Source organism: Xiphias gladius, chromosome 5 (assembly GCF_016859285.1).
Source record: "Xiphias gladius isolate SHS-SW01 ecotype Sanya breed wild chromosome 5, ASM1685928v1, whole genome shotgun sequence".
Classification (NCBI taxonomy): Eukaryota; Metazoa; Chordata; class Actinopteri; order Istiophoriformes; family Xiphiidae; genus Xiphias; species Xiphias gladius.
In genome coordinates this window covers 4,959,738-4,974,499 of record NC_053404.1, presented here as the reverse complement: position 1 = coordinate 4,974,499, position 14,762 = coordinate 4,959,738, and the positions used below count along the sequence as shown (strand labels likewise).

The window sequence follows — 14,762 nt, the reverse complement described above, 5'->3', positions numbered from 1 at the left end:
TAAAGGAGTCTGTGTCCAATCAAGAAGAATAGGAGTGTGTGTGGTTCAGGTATGTGTTGAGATTTCGCACTTGCAGGATGGAAAATCCATTTTAAAACAAGTCCACAGAGTGCCTAGGTGGAGGTTGAAAACACCAGTGAAAAAACATTGCCGACTGTAAAAGTGAAGCGCTAATAGTTTAAATGAATATACACATCACATCAGAAATGCAGCAGCAGGTCCTATTTTCAACGTGATCCTCACTGCCATATCAGCAATAAAATAAAATAAGGCTTGTGCATTCACATCAACAAGAAGAAAATAGGCAGTGTATATAAGCTGATTTCCAAGGTGTTAAAGTCACAGCAAACGTTAATACCTCTGTCATTACGCATATATTATAATCTACCTCTACTATCAAACAGCAAAGATAAACCATCTCCCTAATCCATGTTTAATTTCCTGTCCCACTGTAATGAATATAAACCCTTTTTCTGCCATCACTGATCAGTATCTGCTGCTGATTTAAGCACCACAAGGAATATGGTAGATTATGGGGAAGCTGTTGTTAAATACATTGGCTGCAGTGAATCTATTGACATGTGAGAGCAGCAGCAAATTGATGTTTGTAGGCAACCGTGGCTTCAATCTTGAATTGAGAATTTAAAGATTTTTAGTGTTTGAAGTTTTTAAGATTTAGAGAAAAAAAATGTCCACTTTGTTTGCTTTTGGCCCTCACTGATAAATCTCTACATGTGCTCTTAAAAGCTTTCACATTTAATATTCTAAACTGATGTCTGGCAGATTTTTATTCCAGCTCATTGTTTTGGTCCTCAATTTTACTGTTTTAGTTAAAAGCTATAAGAACCTACTGTACACTACCCTAGAAAGACATATATATATATATTTTTTTTTTCTTCCCCTCAGTAGTTGGTGGAGACCAAAACAGAGTAAAAAGCAGAGTGAATATTAGACTTCATTGGGTCACCAGAATCACAACTCAAAATGTATAATAACAATGCTCTGTGTGTGCTGGATGTGTAAATAGGCAAATGTTTGCTTAGACATTCTTTGAGATGATTAATGGACCAGGAAAAAAGAAAAATACTGTTTCGCTTCAGGTCTTTAACTGTTATGCAGATGAAGAATACTTCTAGACTGGCTTAAACCAGGTTATTTTTCAGGCTTAGCAACTAGTCAAGCTTAAACCAAACTTTGTGCTCCTTCTTATGACATTTCAAGATTATTGAATGTAAGTTATATAGGATATACATTTCTCCCATCTCCACACAGGATCTCTGGAGCTCAGCCAGAGTGACCTTGGTCACCTCTGTGACCAAGGCCCTTCTCACCAAAACTGCTCAATTTGACTGGGCAGCCAGCTCTAGGATGAGTCCTGGTTGTTCCAAACTTCTTCCATCGATGAATTATGGAGGCCACTCTCGGGAACCTTCAATGCAGCAGAAATTTGTTTGTAGCCTTCCCCAGATCTGTGCCTCGACACAATCCTGTCTCTGAGCTCTGCAGCTCTGACCTCATGGCTTAAGTTTTGCTCTGATAAGCATTGTCAACTGTGAGACCTTATATAGAGAGGGGCCTTTCCAAATCATGTCCAATCTATTGAATTTACCTCAGGTGGATTCAAATCAAGGTGTAGAACCATCTCAAAGATGATGAGAAATGAAGGGCACCTGAGCTAAATATCAAGTGTCATAGCAAAGGGTCTGAATATTTATGTCAGTTTGATATTTCAGTTTTCCCTCTTTAATAAATTTGCAAAAATTTATTAAATTTTGCTTTCACTTTGCCATTATGGGGTATTAGGTGTAGATTGGTGAGGGGAAAATGAATCTAAATAGTTTTAGCATAAGGCTGCAACATAAAAAAATGTGAAAAAATTGGAGGCGTCTGAACACTTTCTGAATGCACTCTAGTTAGTAGTACACTGCCACTGTTAGCACTCTATCCATTATCATGGGGAAGAGGCTTGAACAGCTTGCTTCAGTTAAACATCAAGTCCCTGCTTTGTGAGTCTGCTGTGCTCATGTGATACAGTTTGGCCAATATACACATGGGACAGTAAATGAGGATTTGTTTTGCATGCACGTACAAATCTTTCCCAGCTACTTCCCTAGAGGTATCCTGTATCCTTATTGCATCATACCTCCCATATGTTTTTTCCATCTGCCCTCATCCCTCCCTCCATCATCTCATTCTGCCACAGCACATAAATAGATCCAACATAGCTGTAGCTGTCCTGGATCCAACAATAGTGCCATTTAAAGTTCCACATCAGGGTTTTACTGGTACTTTAGAAATGAGAACTCAGACTAAGAAAGCGACATGGCTTTCAGAATTAGAAAATCATATGGCAGATTTATTTATTAACCTCATTTACTGTTTTGAATGTGTGCGCATGCTATTCTAAAGGACTTTTATTTATGGAACATTTTTAAAAACAGTAAGAACCATATTGTCATGTGAGAGCAGGCCCTGTTGCAGACAAAAAACAAAAAAGTTGCAGGAAAGAGTGTCATACCACCATAAAACACAGACCAAATTACAATTAACTGTGAAAATCCAAGCACAGTTAAAATCTATGAAATAGTAAAAACCCTTCTCTGACCTTCAAATTTCAAAACGCGTTGTTGTATCGCATATGACCAATGGGTCATTCCAACACTTTGATTTTCAAAAGCGAAAAAAGCAGGAAGCCATCTGAATCAGATTTATCAATAGGAAAAGAAGTATAGCTGTGGATATTTTTTTTTTCTGAGATATTGTAGAATCGGCTGACAGAGCTCCGTTTCTCAATCTCTCTGACACCAGAACAGGCAGTCATCTTCCATAACACTCAGTCTGCTGGCATCATGACCGAATAAATGCCTTTTCACTACAAAACCTTGGTATAACCTTTCTCCAATATTTGCTTTGTACATTAGTCACAATTCACCAAGAAAAATGTGTTGTGAATCGATTTTAGTTATTCTACTTTTTAAAGCACAATCCTGGTGATATTCTATATATTTCCTATTCTAAACAAATGAGAAGACTAAAACCGACCCTGAATGTATCCTGCTAAGAGGTATAGCGTGTGTATCCAAAGACTGATATAATCTTATTCCTCTGTGCCATAGAGCTCCATCATTGTCCAAAAACTATTAAAAACACGTCAGTGAGCTACAATGTTATTGCCATGAACACACACACACTCACACACGCACTTTAGTTTATTTTGACTCAGTCCCACATACACTGTCCTGATGCCATAAATACTCACTTGAGCACCAAATGTGTGTTAATCCGCCACTGAACAGAGTCCCTAAAAACTGCCTTATTTCTTCAAGTTTGAGTCATGTTTTATAAAAACTACAGTGCCCAGCTGTTTTAGGAGATTAATGACACTTGCTTAAAAATGAAACTACGTATTCATAAATCCATAATCCGCTGCTGAAAATAGTCCCCAACAATTTTCTTCCTGTTTGAGAAACATTTACTAAATGGAAATTATTGTCTTTTTACAAACTATATTCTAATTTTATTTTTACATATAGTAAAAATATAAGTCCAACTGAAATGATTTTTGCTCATTTATTGTCCTCTTCTAACTTAGATATATTTAGCTAAATTAGCACATTAGCTTTTTAGCAAACATGTACACTAGCAGCCCTCCCACTAAGAGGCTGACGGATGGGTGGGTATACACTTCAATCATTTGGCTGCTGGGGTACTACTACTACTACTGTCTCCTTGTTATCTAACTTACAAACATGGGGATGTGTCTTCTGGTGCACTTTGGCTTGCTGAATTGGTGAACAAAAGCCTGCAATACTAACATCAGTTTACAGACTAGATAGCTAATTAGCTACTTGCTTGTAACACGTCAAAAAGCTTATAACCTTATCTGATGTCAATAATCGGTCAGTTTGGATCAGTCTTTGCAAAATGTTGGGACCCTTATTCTTCAATACCACTGATAATAAAACACTGTCTGTCCTTGGTTTGTTTACATTGTGTCGGCATGCCCTTGTCAGCTGTCAATCAAACATCTACAAAAGCCTGATTACTCAGAGGCTCAGAGGCTAAAGTAACATTTCTGCTCAATCTCCCATCTCAAACCATTTTCTTCCACTCAATGATAAAATAAAATTAAGTGAATAATTTAAAAATAACTATGACGTTATTTTTGGGGAAAATTTATTGTGATTTTAGCTGGATATTGCAGATACTGTAATTCTTCAGTATGAACCAATGGCCGTGACGCTGAAAAGTATTATTTGCGGCTTTGGTCTTTTTATGCGATAACTGCTATGATTCAACACTGTCACTCTTTAGTTATCATAAATTTGTTCTCAAATTCTGAGAAATGCTTAAAAATGACAGGCTGGTCCAGAAGTGCGACTTGTACTTTGAGCCATCACAGAGGTTAAGCTGAGGGAACAATGGTCATACAATTCTATCGCTCACTTGAATTTATCTTATTTCAGAGTATGAAAATTTGAGTTGATTCATTCAAGAGAAGATTGTTAGAATGTGACACTGATGCAGGAAAACGGAAGGCAGGTGCACCAGGAGCTTAATGCAGTTATGCAGCGGCTTTCAGTAATTTCAAAGGAAGCCTTCTTTCCATGACTGATGACTGTAGAGGAGCCTGACTGAGCAGTCCACAGTCCACTAGTTGAAAACAAAAGCTGCAAACTCTCTCATGTGTCAGTGCCTGCTCACACACAAACAGCAGCCTCCTGTGGAGAACTCTTGTTCACTGCAAACCCTTTGGAAACCATTACAGACGCTACAGACGTGTGTGTGCATTGCAGGGCAATAAAGCTGATGAGAGCAGTTACCAGGACTGCGCCTGGTGTATCATATTGACTCCTGGTGTAGCTATGAGAATGAGAGTGTTGGAGGAGGCTCTATGAGCTGCAGTCAGGCATTGATGGAAGGGCGGAGAAGTAGACAGTAAGGTCATTCAGAGAGCACAGCAGCAAGTGGATTGTATGCTTCCTTGTTAAGCGAGGTAAAGCTTGCTGTGGCACGAGTGTATTTTGGTCAAAGTGCACAAGTGGATGTTTTATGTAATGGTCGTTTGTATTCTGACCCCAGGCCTCAGCTGATCCCTATTTTCGTTTGTGGGCCCGGCTGAGGAAAGCCTCACATCATGTCTGCTTACTTTTAAAAAAATTCATCTCACTATTACAGGCACGTCACACCATCTTTTAACACATCCCAGGTCAGGGAAATCCACATTTGAGTCCAGCAGCAGTCTAGCCATTCATACACTCCAGGCGGTATTTGAAGAATGAAATGCAGTTTGAATATTTAAACAGCACACATCTGTGTCAAGTCTCCGACATCATCTCTCATTCTCCGTGCTTTTGCTTGATCCAGCTTCAAAATTCATACTGTCAAAGCTTAGCCTTGGCTGATAGGATGAGAACAGTTACCTTCACAGATATAACTAAGCTTGTCTTTTTTTTTTCTCCTTATATTCAGACATAATCCTACACCAAATAGAATTACCAGTGGACAGGGTTGTAAAGATTTACTCAATAAATTGATCTTATGGCAAACAACAGTGGCCGGATTAGCTGGATAAAAAAGACAGATCAAACCCAGAGAAGAATCGAATCCACCTCTTCAGAATAAGAGGGATTTAGGGTTTAAAACCAAAAGGGGAATTCACTAATGTATTTCTAAATTAAAATACATGGAAATGAAGCCCTTTGTCCACCATGTGTGCCGTACCTTTCAGTTATCTCCATTACCCAGGAGTCTGTGTTCTGTTCTGTCTAGGCTTTTTGGTTCTGTGATGGAGGTTAAAGCAGCAAAGCAGAAATTCACAGCCTCAGGATATACTTATTTATTACCTCCACCAGAGGAAGCACATTATGTTTTCACCTCTGACTTGTATGTATGATATTACAAGATTAACTACAGATTTGACTAATACAGTATGCAGTGGTTAGATCAGTTGAATAGATGGTTTTGATCTGGATCTATGATGTCCAGCATTAGGTGATTTGCAGTTTTTGGTGATAACTACTCTGTTTATCATGGCAGACTTTTCAGTCGGCTGCTAAACAGCATTACACTAACATGGTATTTTAACAGAAGATTAAAATAGATTAACAAATATTGTTCTACAAACAATAATTTCATTCATTCTATCGTGACTTTTATCTCACCTTTGCTTTTCCTTTACAACTACTGGATGTTTACCTTTTTAGGTTGTTAAAAAAAATCATTTAAATCAAACAATCTGAGCAGTTTTCAGGGGGAAAATCAGTCTACATCACTCAAATAGCCATAGTGCATGGTACATGTGATGAGGGGTCGCCTACCCGCTCCCTCAGAAACTACATCTATATAGAATTAATTCGCAACAGTAAATATGTTTTTCTTTTTAATCAAAATAATGAAGAAACTCTGTTAATGTTAACATATTTACAAAGTCCCAAAATTTTGATATTAAACATAGCAGCAAAACATTCACTGAGATATTTCATTGTTTTCTTTACAATAGGCCCTTATAGCAATTACAGCATCATTCATTGTTTTATGGTTATGTATAGACACTCACAGCACCTGGTCAATGTTACAGAAACTTCCTAAATGATCAATCAAAATCATGATCTTTTCCTAAACTGGACCAGAGTTTCTGTTGCCTGAATGTAGCCACAGAGCCCTGAACATGTACCACTATCTCCAGTGTCAAAGTCCTGAATTTTGTATGTCGACCATCAACCCAACCTCCTCCCTACGCACTTTAAGCAGGGAGCACTTTGTAGGCAGCAATTTCATTTCCTTCAAAGCAGACTTTTTTGGTTTTGGTCTGAGAATAGGAAAAAAAAAATACAAAATGAATCCACACTTATCTTTTAAAAAATAGTACTGTCTAGTACTTATGTATATGAGTTAAGAGGAGGTCATTCAAAAAGTTATATTCTTTTCTTGCTGAATTGGAATAATTTCAGTAATTCACTGGGGACATAGAAGAGATTAGCGGACTGGCTGAAAAAGTATTTATTTTTAATTCTGCTTTCTTATTCTGGCTGTCTTCTTGCCATCATTAAAAAAATTTTTTTTTAAAATCTTGATTCCCTGAACATATTTTCAAAAGACTGCTTTTGAAAATTGGCTGGCTGGCTAATACTGCGACATTTTTTGAAAGTACATCTTGTAAATAAATATATGAAATAAATAAGGATGTATAGGATGATACTGTATGTACATTAATGAATGCATATGTTTACATATGACCATATGTTCACTGTATGTATTTGCATATATATGTTGGTTTTTCATGTGAAACACCATGTGCAGAATGTGAAGAAAAAAAAACTCCTCCTGGGACAATAAACAGAAAGACTAAGAGTAAATTCTATTCTCAGTCACAGAGTTTCCAAAATTCACTACTTAAAGGAAATTAATTTAATTTTAATTTAATTTAATCATGTATAATCATGGCCTATGCTGCTTTGTTAAAAAAATCATTTAAATCAAACAATCTGAGCAGTTTTCAGGGGGAAAATCAGTCTACATCACTCAAATAGCCATAGTGCATGGTACATGTGATGAGGGGTCGCCTACCCGCTCCCTCAGAAACTACATCTATATAGAATTAATTCGCAACAGTAAATATGTTTTTCTTTTTAATCAAAATAATGAAGAAACTCTGTTAATGTTAACATATTTACAAAGTCCCAAAATTTTGATATTAAACATAGCAGCAAAACATTCACTGAGATATTTCATTGTTTTCTTTACAATAGGCCCTTATAGCAATTACAGCATCATTCATTGTTTTATGGTTATGTATAGACACTCACAGCACCTGGTCAATGTTACAGAAACTTCCTAAATGATCAATCAAAATCATGATCTTTTCCTAAACTGGACCAGAGTTTCTGTTGCCTGAATGTAGCCACAGAGCCCCGAACATGTACCACTATCTCCAGTGTCAAAGTCCTGAATTTTGTATGTCGACCATCAACCCAACCTCCTCCCTACGCACTTTAAGCAGGGAGCACTTTGTAGGCAGCAATTTCATTTCCTTCAAAGCAGACTTTTTTGGTTTTGGTCTGAGAATAGGAAAAAAAAAATACAAAATGAATCCACACTTATCTTTTAAAAAATAGTACTGTCTAGTACTTATGTATATGAGTTAAGAGGAGGTCATTCAAAAAGTTATATTCTTTTCTTGCTGAATTGGAATAATTTCAGTAATTCACTGGGGACATAGAAGAGATTAGCGGACTGGCTGAAAAAGTATTTATTTTTAATTCTGCTTTCTTATTCTGGCTGTCTTCTTGCCATCATTAAAAAAAATTTTTTTTAAAATCTTGATTCCCTGAACATATTTTCAAAAGACTGCTTTTGAAAATTGGCTGGCTGGCTAATACTGCGACATTTTTTGAAAGTACATCTTGTAAATAAATATATGAAATAAATAAGGATGTATAGGATGATACTGTATGTACATTAATGAATGCATATGTTTACATATGACCATATGTTCACTGTATGTATTTGCATATATATGTTGGTTTTTCATGTGAAACACCATGTGCAGAATGTGAAGAAAAAAAAAAAACTCCCTCCTGGGACAATAAACAGAAAGACTAAGAGTAAATTCTATTCTCAGTCACAGAGTTTCCAAAATTCACTACTTAAAGGGAAATTAATTTAATTTTAATTTAATCATGTATAATCATGGCCTATGCTGCTTTGTTAAAAAAATAAAAATAAAAAAAAACAGCATCCAAAGTGCCATACAGACTGATGACCCAGCATTAGCATGATAATCTGCTCATGTTCTTTAGCAGCATATAATTAACTTAAAGTGGTGCTCCACCATCAGTCTCCTCCACTCTTTAGTCTTTGACTTGAATCAACAACATCACAAGTGTAGCCAATCCTGTCCGCAGCATGACTCCTCTTTGTCATGAAGGTGTGAATAATTTGTTACTGTCTGACTGTGTTTATGCATAATTATGAACCGACAGCATGTCATTTATAATATGTGAGGAGAATCCTTTACCACTTGTTGTGAAAGCTGTAGCCAAACAGTAGCTTTTCTCTATTGACCTGTTTGTTGTTTTTTAACAAACCTTAAAATGGTTTAAGGTTTGTTAAGATTCGATGCTTTCTTATTATGGAGCAGATGAGGGACTGTAACTGTTGATGATATACACAAATCCGCCACAACATTATAACTAGAAACTGGTTGTAATGTTGTGGCTGATCGGTGTATATAATGTCTTTGCTTCATTCACTCAGCTTGAATTTAAATTTGGATTGGAATTAACCCCAGATCAAGAAAACTGCAATCTGAGGAAAGTCACCTTAGATTGTGATTTTAAAGATAGTAGCAGTTCAGTGTGAAACGTTAACAATGCATTAATTTTAACGCTTTGGAATAAAGACTCCTTACACAGCAGTTTAAATCCCAAATGACCGAATTAAGCTGCCTGCTGCATGTGAGAAAAAAAAAATGTGTAGGAGCTGGAAACATAGTTTACTTAGATGTATATTTAAACAGAATTAGTGTTTTATGTTGTTTATTAATGCTTATTTCTTGAAAACAACAAAATTGACTATATTGCAGTAATGTTTGGGTTTATATTACGTTTTAATTTCATTTTTGCATTGCTGTCCAAACCAGTTTCTCCGAATCCATTGAGTACTGTAGGGATACTGGTTACTTCTGAACTATGGTATGCAGGGTGCTCTCTCTGTCTGGCAGACATGACACTGCATCCATGTGTAAAATGAAACAATGAGATTTATGGGACAACTTGTAATATGATAACTTATCATTTAAGACTGCTGCTGTAATGTTTTTTTCCCCTCTCTTTTTATTTATTGCTATGTTTCTCCTTCTCTTTGTATATTGTATACCAGTTTTTATCTTTTGTAGGTGTGGATATGGCTGGGTATGGGTATAGATGTTAGATGTTATGTTTTGATGTTTCTTTTTTGTGATATGACTGAAAAGCTGTAAAAAAAAATCATAATAATAATAATTTAAAAATATATTCGAATAAGGAATCCAGCTTACAAAAAAAAATATGTCTCACAGTGGAGTTGGACAACTTGTAAAGTTTAGAACTGATCCTGGGTCATTGAGAGATAAAAGATAAAGGAGCCACCCACCCCTCTACCCGACACTTACTTTCCTTCCTCCACACTATTTCAGTATGAACCTGCTGACTGTCTTCTCGACATTGCTCTTTTCATGTCATCCTTTCAAAGATCCGGCAGCTCTTACTTTTCATGCATGCAGCTTGTATTTTCATACATATTTGCATTGTAAAACTCCGTGATCATTTTCCCTAAATCTTTGGGAGACCAACTGGCTCCCAAGCAGCATCTCTCACACAGCCTTGATTCTGTTCCCATTCAAACTTGAGTGCTGCAGGACAAACACACACACACACACACACACACACAAACAGATCAGCTTTCATTTCAAAAAGCCTTCCATGATAAGAAATGTGGGTAACAATGTGATGTCTGCATCAATAGGCCACTTCAGCCCAACATCCAAGAGTCACGTTGGACAAACCCACATCAAAGCCTGGCTGATGCCACTATGAGAGCTGAGCAACAATGGAACAATAATTAAAGCCACATGGATAATCATCCACCCTCCTGTCACACAAACATATATCTCTTTGTCACAGAAATAGAAAGAGCACTGTTTGATGCCTTTCACGACAATACACCAACCCTTCCAAATCTTGACATGAAGCTACCTGCCATACAATATGTAACCAAGTCACTTCCATCCATTTGAATGCAGTAAACACATTTAGTCACTTTCAGCCACTAAGCAGGGAATCATTTTTTGGGGCGAGGGAAGCTGTCATAACCAGCAGTAATGCAATACATGGCGCTTCCAGTGCACTGTTTAATGAGGCCATATACAAGAATATGCTTTGGCTGTGTTGATTCGGCCACTTTTTATCCATTCGTGAACAGTCAGGCTCATTTACTTCATTTATTGTGTTATTAATATCCAGAACGAGCTATTTTCTTTTTCTGTTTTCACAGTACTCCTTGATCATTGTTCCTATTTTCTTTCTTCATGCCTCACTGCACAGTGTGTGGAGGGAAAAATTTAACTGACTGAGGGAAAGAAGGGACATCCAATCCAAAAACATCAAATCAAGTATGAAAAAAAGACCTGATGGATATTAAAAGATAGATTTTAAAAGCTTAAATGGCCATTTCTAATAGAAAAGGGTCTGTCTCTGTGGAGATAAAAATTTAACAGTGGTTTCCAATAATTTAATGCTCAAAATAGTTTAAGAAAAAGAAGTTTCAACCAGCTAACTGGTTTTTGATCACTTCAAGGCAGCAGCTGAAGATTTTTTTTAAGGTTCTAACACACTTTTCCTTGCAAGAAAACAGGCAAGCAAAAATGTTCCAGCATCAGTGCCCGACAGTGTCGTCGGAACTGCTACACAAGCACGACGGTGATGACAAAAGGTGCTTGTGCGTAATAGCGCGGAAACATGTTGGATGCTTTTATTCCCCTCACGAGTGGGTGTCCTTACATAAATCGCACAGCTCTTGATGGGGACGAAGAAAAGGAAAGAAAATTATAGTACCTGCTCAGCATCGATGTCCTCCTTGCTGTCAGTGGGTTCCGGTGCTTTCACGAACCACCACTGGATCTCCAAATACACAGACGCGGATCTGCTCTGGAAAGCACACGCCATTTCTATGTTTTGTCCCTCTTTAACCGTCATGTTGGAGGGCACATCCGTGAAGCGACCTACAGATGAGAGAAGTGGTGGTGGGGGGTTATAATGAGGACAATGTGTGTGATTTCTATAAGCAAATGAATGCCTGCGAATTAGCACTTTAATGGTCTGCTAGTGGAACCGAGCGCTTGATTAAGATGCGTTCTTCTTCTCACTGAGGGAGATGGCGGGGGGCTCCCCCCATGTCACAGATAGTGACGCGTCTTTATTGGGAGTTTACATAACGCACAGTCGCACAGTCTTATTCCATATTTTCTGTGGCCGTTGTCCAGCTATTTGAGACCTCGACTAAACACTAAATAAAACTTGACAGTACCCGAATGTGAGCACACACACACACACACACACACACGCACACACACAAAGAAAGCTTAAAGTGATAAACACAAGACGTGACAAAGGAATTTGGTTGGAGGGGGGCTAAAAAGAAAATATAGCCTACAGGAGAGTGGAAGCGACGGTGGAAAACAGCGTGGGGATATTCGTGCATTCAAACTTTAATAAAAACATGTATAAGAAATTAAAGCCGTTATTAGACAGTTTATAGGGTTGTGCGTGTTTATCGGGTGATCTGGGAATGCAGCTTTAAGGAGGAAGATGAGCACAGAGGCAGTTTGAAAGTAACCTCAAATGAAGAGGGGGAACAGCTCTGGACTGTCGCTTTCAAGACCACGGAAAGCCGCATGCAGCAGCGTCCGCGGTGCTGAAATCCCCGGCTGATCAGTCGCTTTATATTCAAAGCAACAACTGAAGGGAATTATTTCTTTTTTGGCCACAACCTGTGTTCTAGAATGAGAGAAACATGCCAGAAAACCCGCCGCTCGCTTACCTCCGCCTAATGTCAAATGACTCGATTTCAAACAAATCACCAGTTGCATTTTTTTGTCATCAAAAAAAAATTAAAAAAAAAAAAAAATTCGCGAGACTGCTTTTCTCTCACTGTGCTTTATTACAATGCATCGCACTTAAAATATTTCCTCTTTTCCTCCAAACGTCCTCCTTTGCTTTTCCAGATAGGCTGCGCACTTGAACACTTTCTCCGACCGTGCAGCTTGCACCGACGCGATGACACTGACATAGACTGAGGGAAAATTTGCAGTTCTTACCTTCAAAGGAGAATCCGTATTGCACACAAAATCCGACTAAGAAAACAAATCCAACAGTATCATGAGAGGTCCACATCATTCCAGTATAGAGGGACGGATTTTTTTTTTTTACATCAACCGAAGGGGGGGGGAGGGAGACGAAATCTTTCCAAAATAAATAAATAAATAAATAAAATATATATATTAAAAAAAAAAATAAATAAATACAATATATATATATATATATATATATATATATATATATAGGCTACACAGCCGCAGAATCAAGCAGTTGCTGAGCGAGTGTGATTAAACGGAGATTACCGAAGGTGGAACATGCTGCAAAACCACGGTTTAACGTTGCGGAAGTTCTTTATTCTCCTCCTCTCTGTCCCTCTGAAGGAGAGACTGTCGACTGCTTGGCTTTATTGAAGTCTGTACAATAGCCCGGGCTGCGGTCCTCCTCTGCGCTACGGTAGAGACGTCAGTCTAGTGGATCACCATGGAGTCCGCACACTCCACACCTCCGCAAGTCTAGTCCTCACCAGGCCCCTTACTGTCACCTTGAAAGCACATTTCTGCGACGCATATATTTCCATCTTCATGAAAGACTTTCATTGTGAATTTTTATATAATGCGCCCCGCATGATGTGGAGCTTGCCATTTTGTTTTTTTGTGGGTTTTTTTTTTTTTTTTTTTGTGCTGTACTTTTTAAATGACAGGTGTATTGAATGCCTGGCAACTATTGAATGCCTGGTAACAAAGCTACCTAGCAGAACATAAACGGGCGGAACAGAAAACCTACACCGTCAAAGCTATAGAAGTCTCTAGCATAAAGAAGTGTGCGTATTTAGTGTGGGTGTGTCGAACTCTTGTATGCTTATGCATTCAGGAGACACTCCGACAGCCCGTCTAAGCAGCTATAAAACAATAATTTAGCGTTAGATTGGATTAAACAGGGAGGGGGACGGGTTTGGAACGGCGACCCGGCACGTTTAGGGCAAGCTCGGCATGTCCAGAATCGTTAAGATAAAAGAGATCCCGCTGGAACATTATTTGTCTCCTGAGCAGACTGAGAACACGCTGCCCATTGTTGCGATGGGCACAATTCGTGCCAGTCCAAATACTTACTCCAAATCGATTCAGAGACCAATCAAGGATCATCCATTTGGGATGAGCACGTTTCTCTCCCCGATCAACAAAAATGTCTGCGGGCAGAGGTATTAAAGAGACTGGTCTAAAGATGGCTGGATAATCACTGGTCCCAGCTGCCATTTGGTTCACAGCAGACTCACAACTGTACATCGAGTAAGAATGTGTGTCTGTTTTAAAGTTACACCCGCTAAACACTTGAAAAGACAATGATTCCATCCGTCCTTACTTTCAGGAATAAAAAAAAGAAAAAGTTAAATACCATTTAAATTCTTTAATGAGAAGAGCCATCGTCAAGTTAAAAATCTATAGCTTTTTAAAAGTTTTGGTTGTCACTCGGTAATTGTTTTTAAGTACGTTTGTCGAGGCTATTTTGTGCCTTTATTTTGACAGTGGATAGTAAAGAGGTGACGGGGGGGGGGGCGATGAGGGCTGGCGTGCAAGACAGTTTCCCAGCTGTACTGAACGCTTTAGGATGGGATCCCTTTGCAGACGCTATGGACTGTATGGATTGTATGAACAATTACAGCAACCAGGAACCATTGGAACGTATTATATATGGAGCAGGTCAGTATTATTTAAATATATACTTTAAAATGTGAACCTATCCTTTAGTTCCTTTAATCCTTTGACTTCGCAGCTAAATGGGGGAAGAATAAAAATCACCGTTTTGAAGTGTTAATCCAAGTCAGATGAAGCAGGGGAGACAGGTTCTGGAACATCACTTTCAGACGTGAAAGCAGCTGCCTTTGCTGCTGAAATCACTCACCTTCCA

General features: G+C 38.2%; 1 protein-coding gene and 1 long non-coding RNA gene across 6 annotated transcripts in view; one reads left to right on the top strand and one right to left on the bottom strand.

Annotated features, from left to right (window-relative positions):
• vstm2a (V-set and transmembrane domain containing 2A) overlaps nt 1–14,148 on the bottom strand; it is a 73,137-nt gene extending 58,989 nt beyond the window's left edge. For 2 of the 5 annotated variants that reach the window (XM_040127448.1, XM_040127447.1), the window contains exons 1-2: nt 12,857–12,981; nt 11,595–11,761 (exon numbers count right to left, since the gene is read on the bottom strand). In XM_040127448.1, coding sequence (XP_039983382.1) covers nt 11,595–11,761; nt 12,857–12,935 — 246 coding nt within the window. In that variant the 5' untranslated portion in view covers nt 12,936–12,981. Of the gene's footprint in view, nt 1–11,594; nt 11,762–12,856; nt 12,982–13,159; nt 13,440–13,966 lie in introns of those variants that run through there. The other 3 variants (XM_040127449.1, XM_040127451.1, XM_040127450.1) reach the window with 3 other exon arrangements.
• A 268-nt stretch (nt 14,149–14,416) lies between these two features.
• LOC120789596 overlaps nt 14,417–14,762 on the top strand; it is a 28,093-nt gene continuing 27,747 nt past the window's right edge. The window contains exon 1 of the long non-coding RNA XR_005707422.1: nt 14,417–14,554. This is a non-coding gene — a long non-coding RNA (uncharacterized LOC120789596). The remainder of the gene's footprint in view (nt 14,555–14,762) is intronic.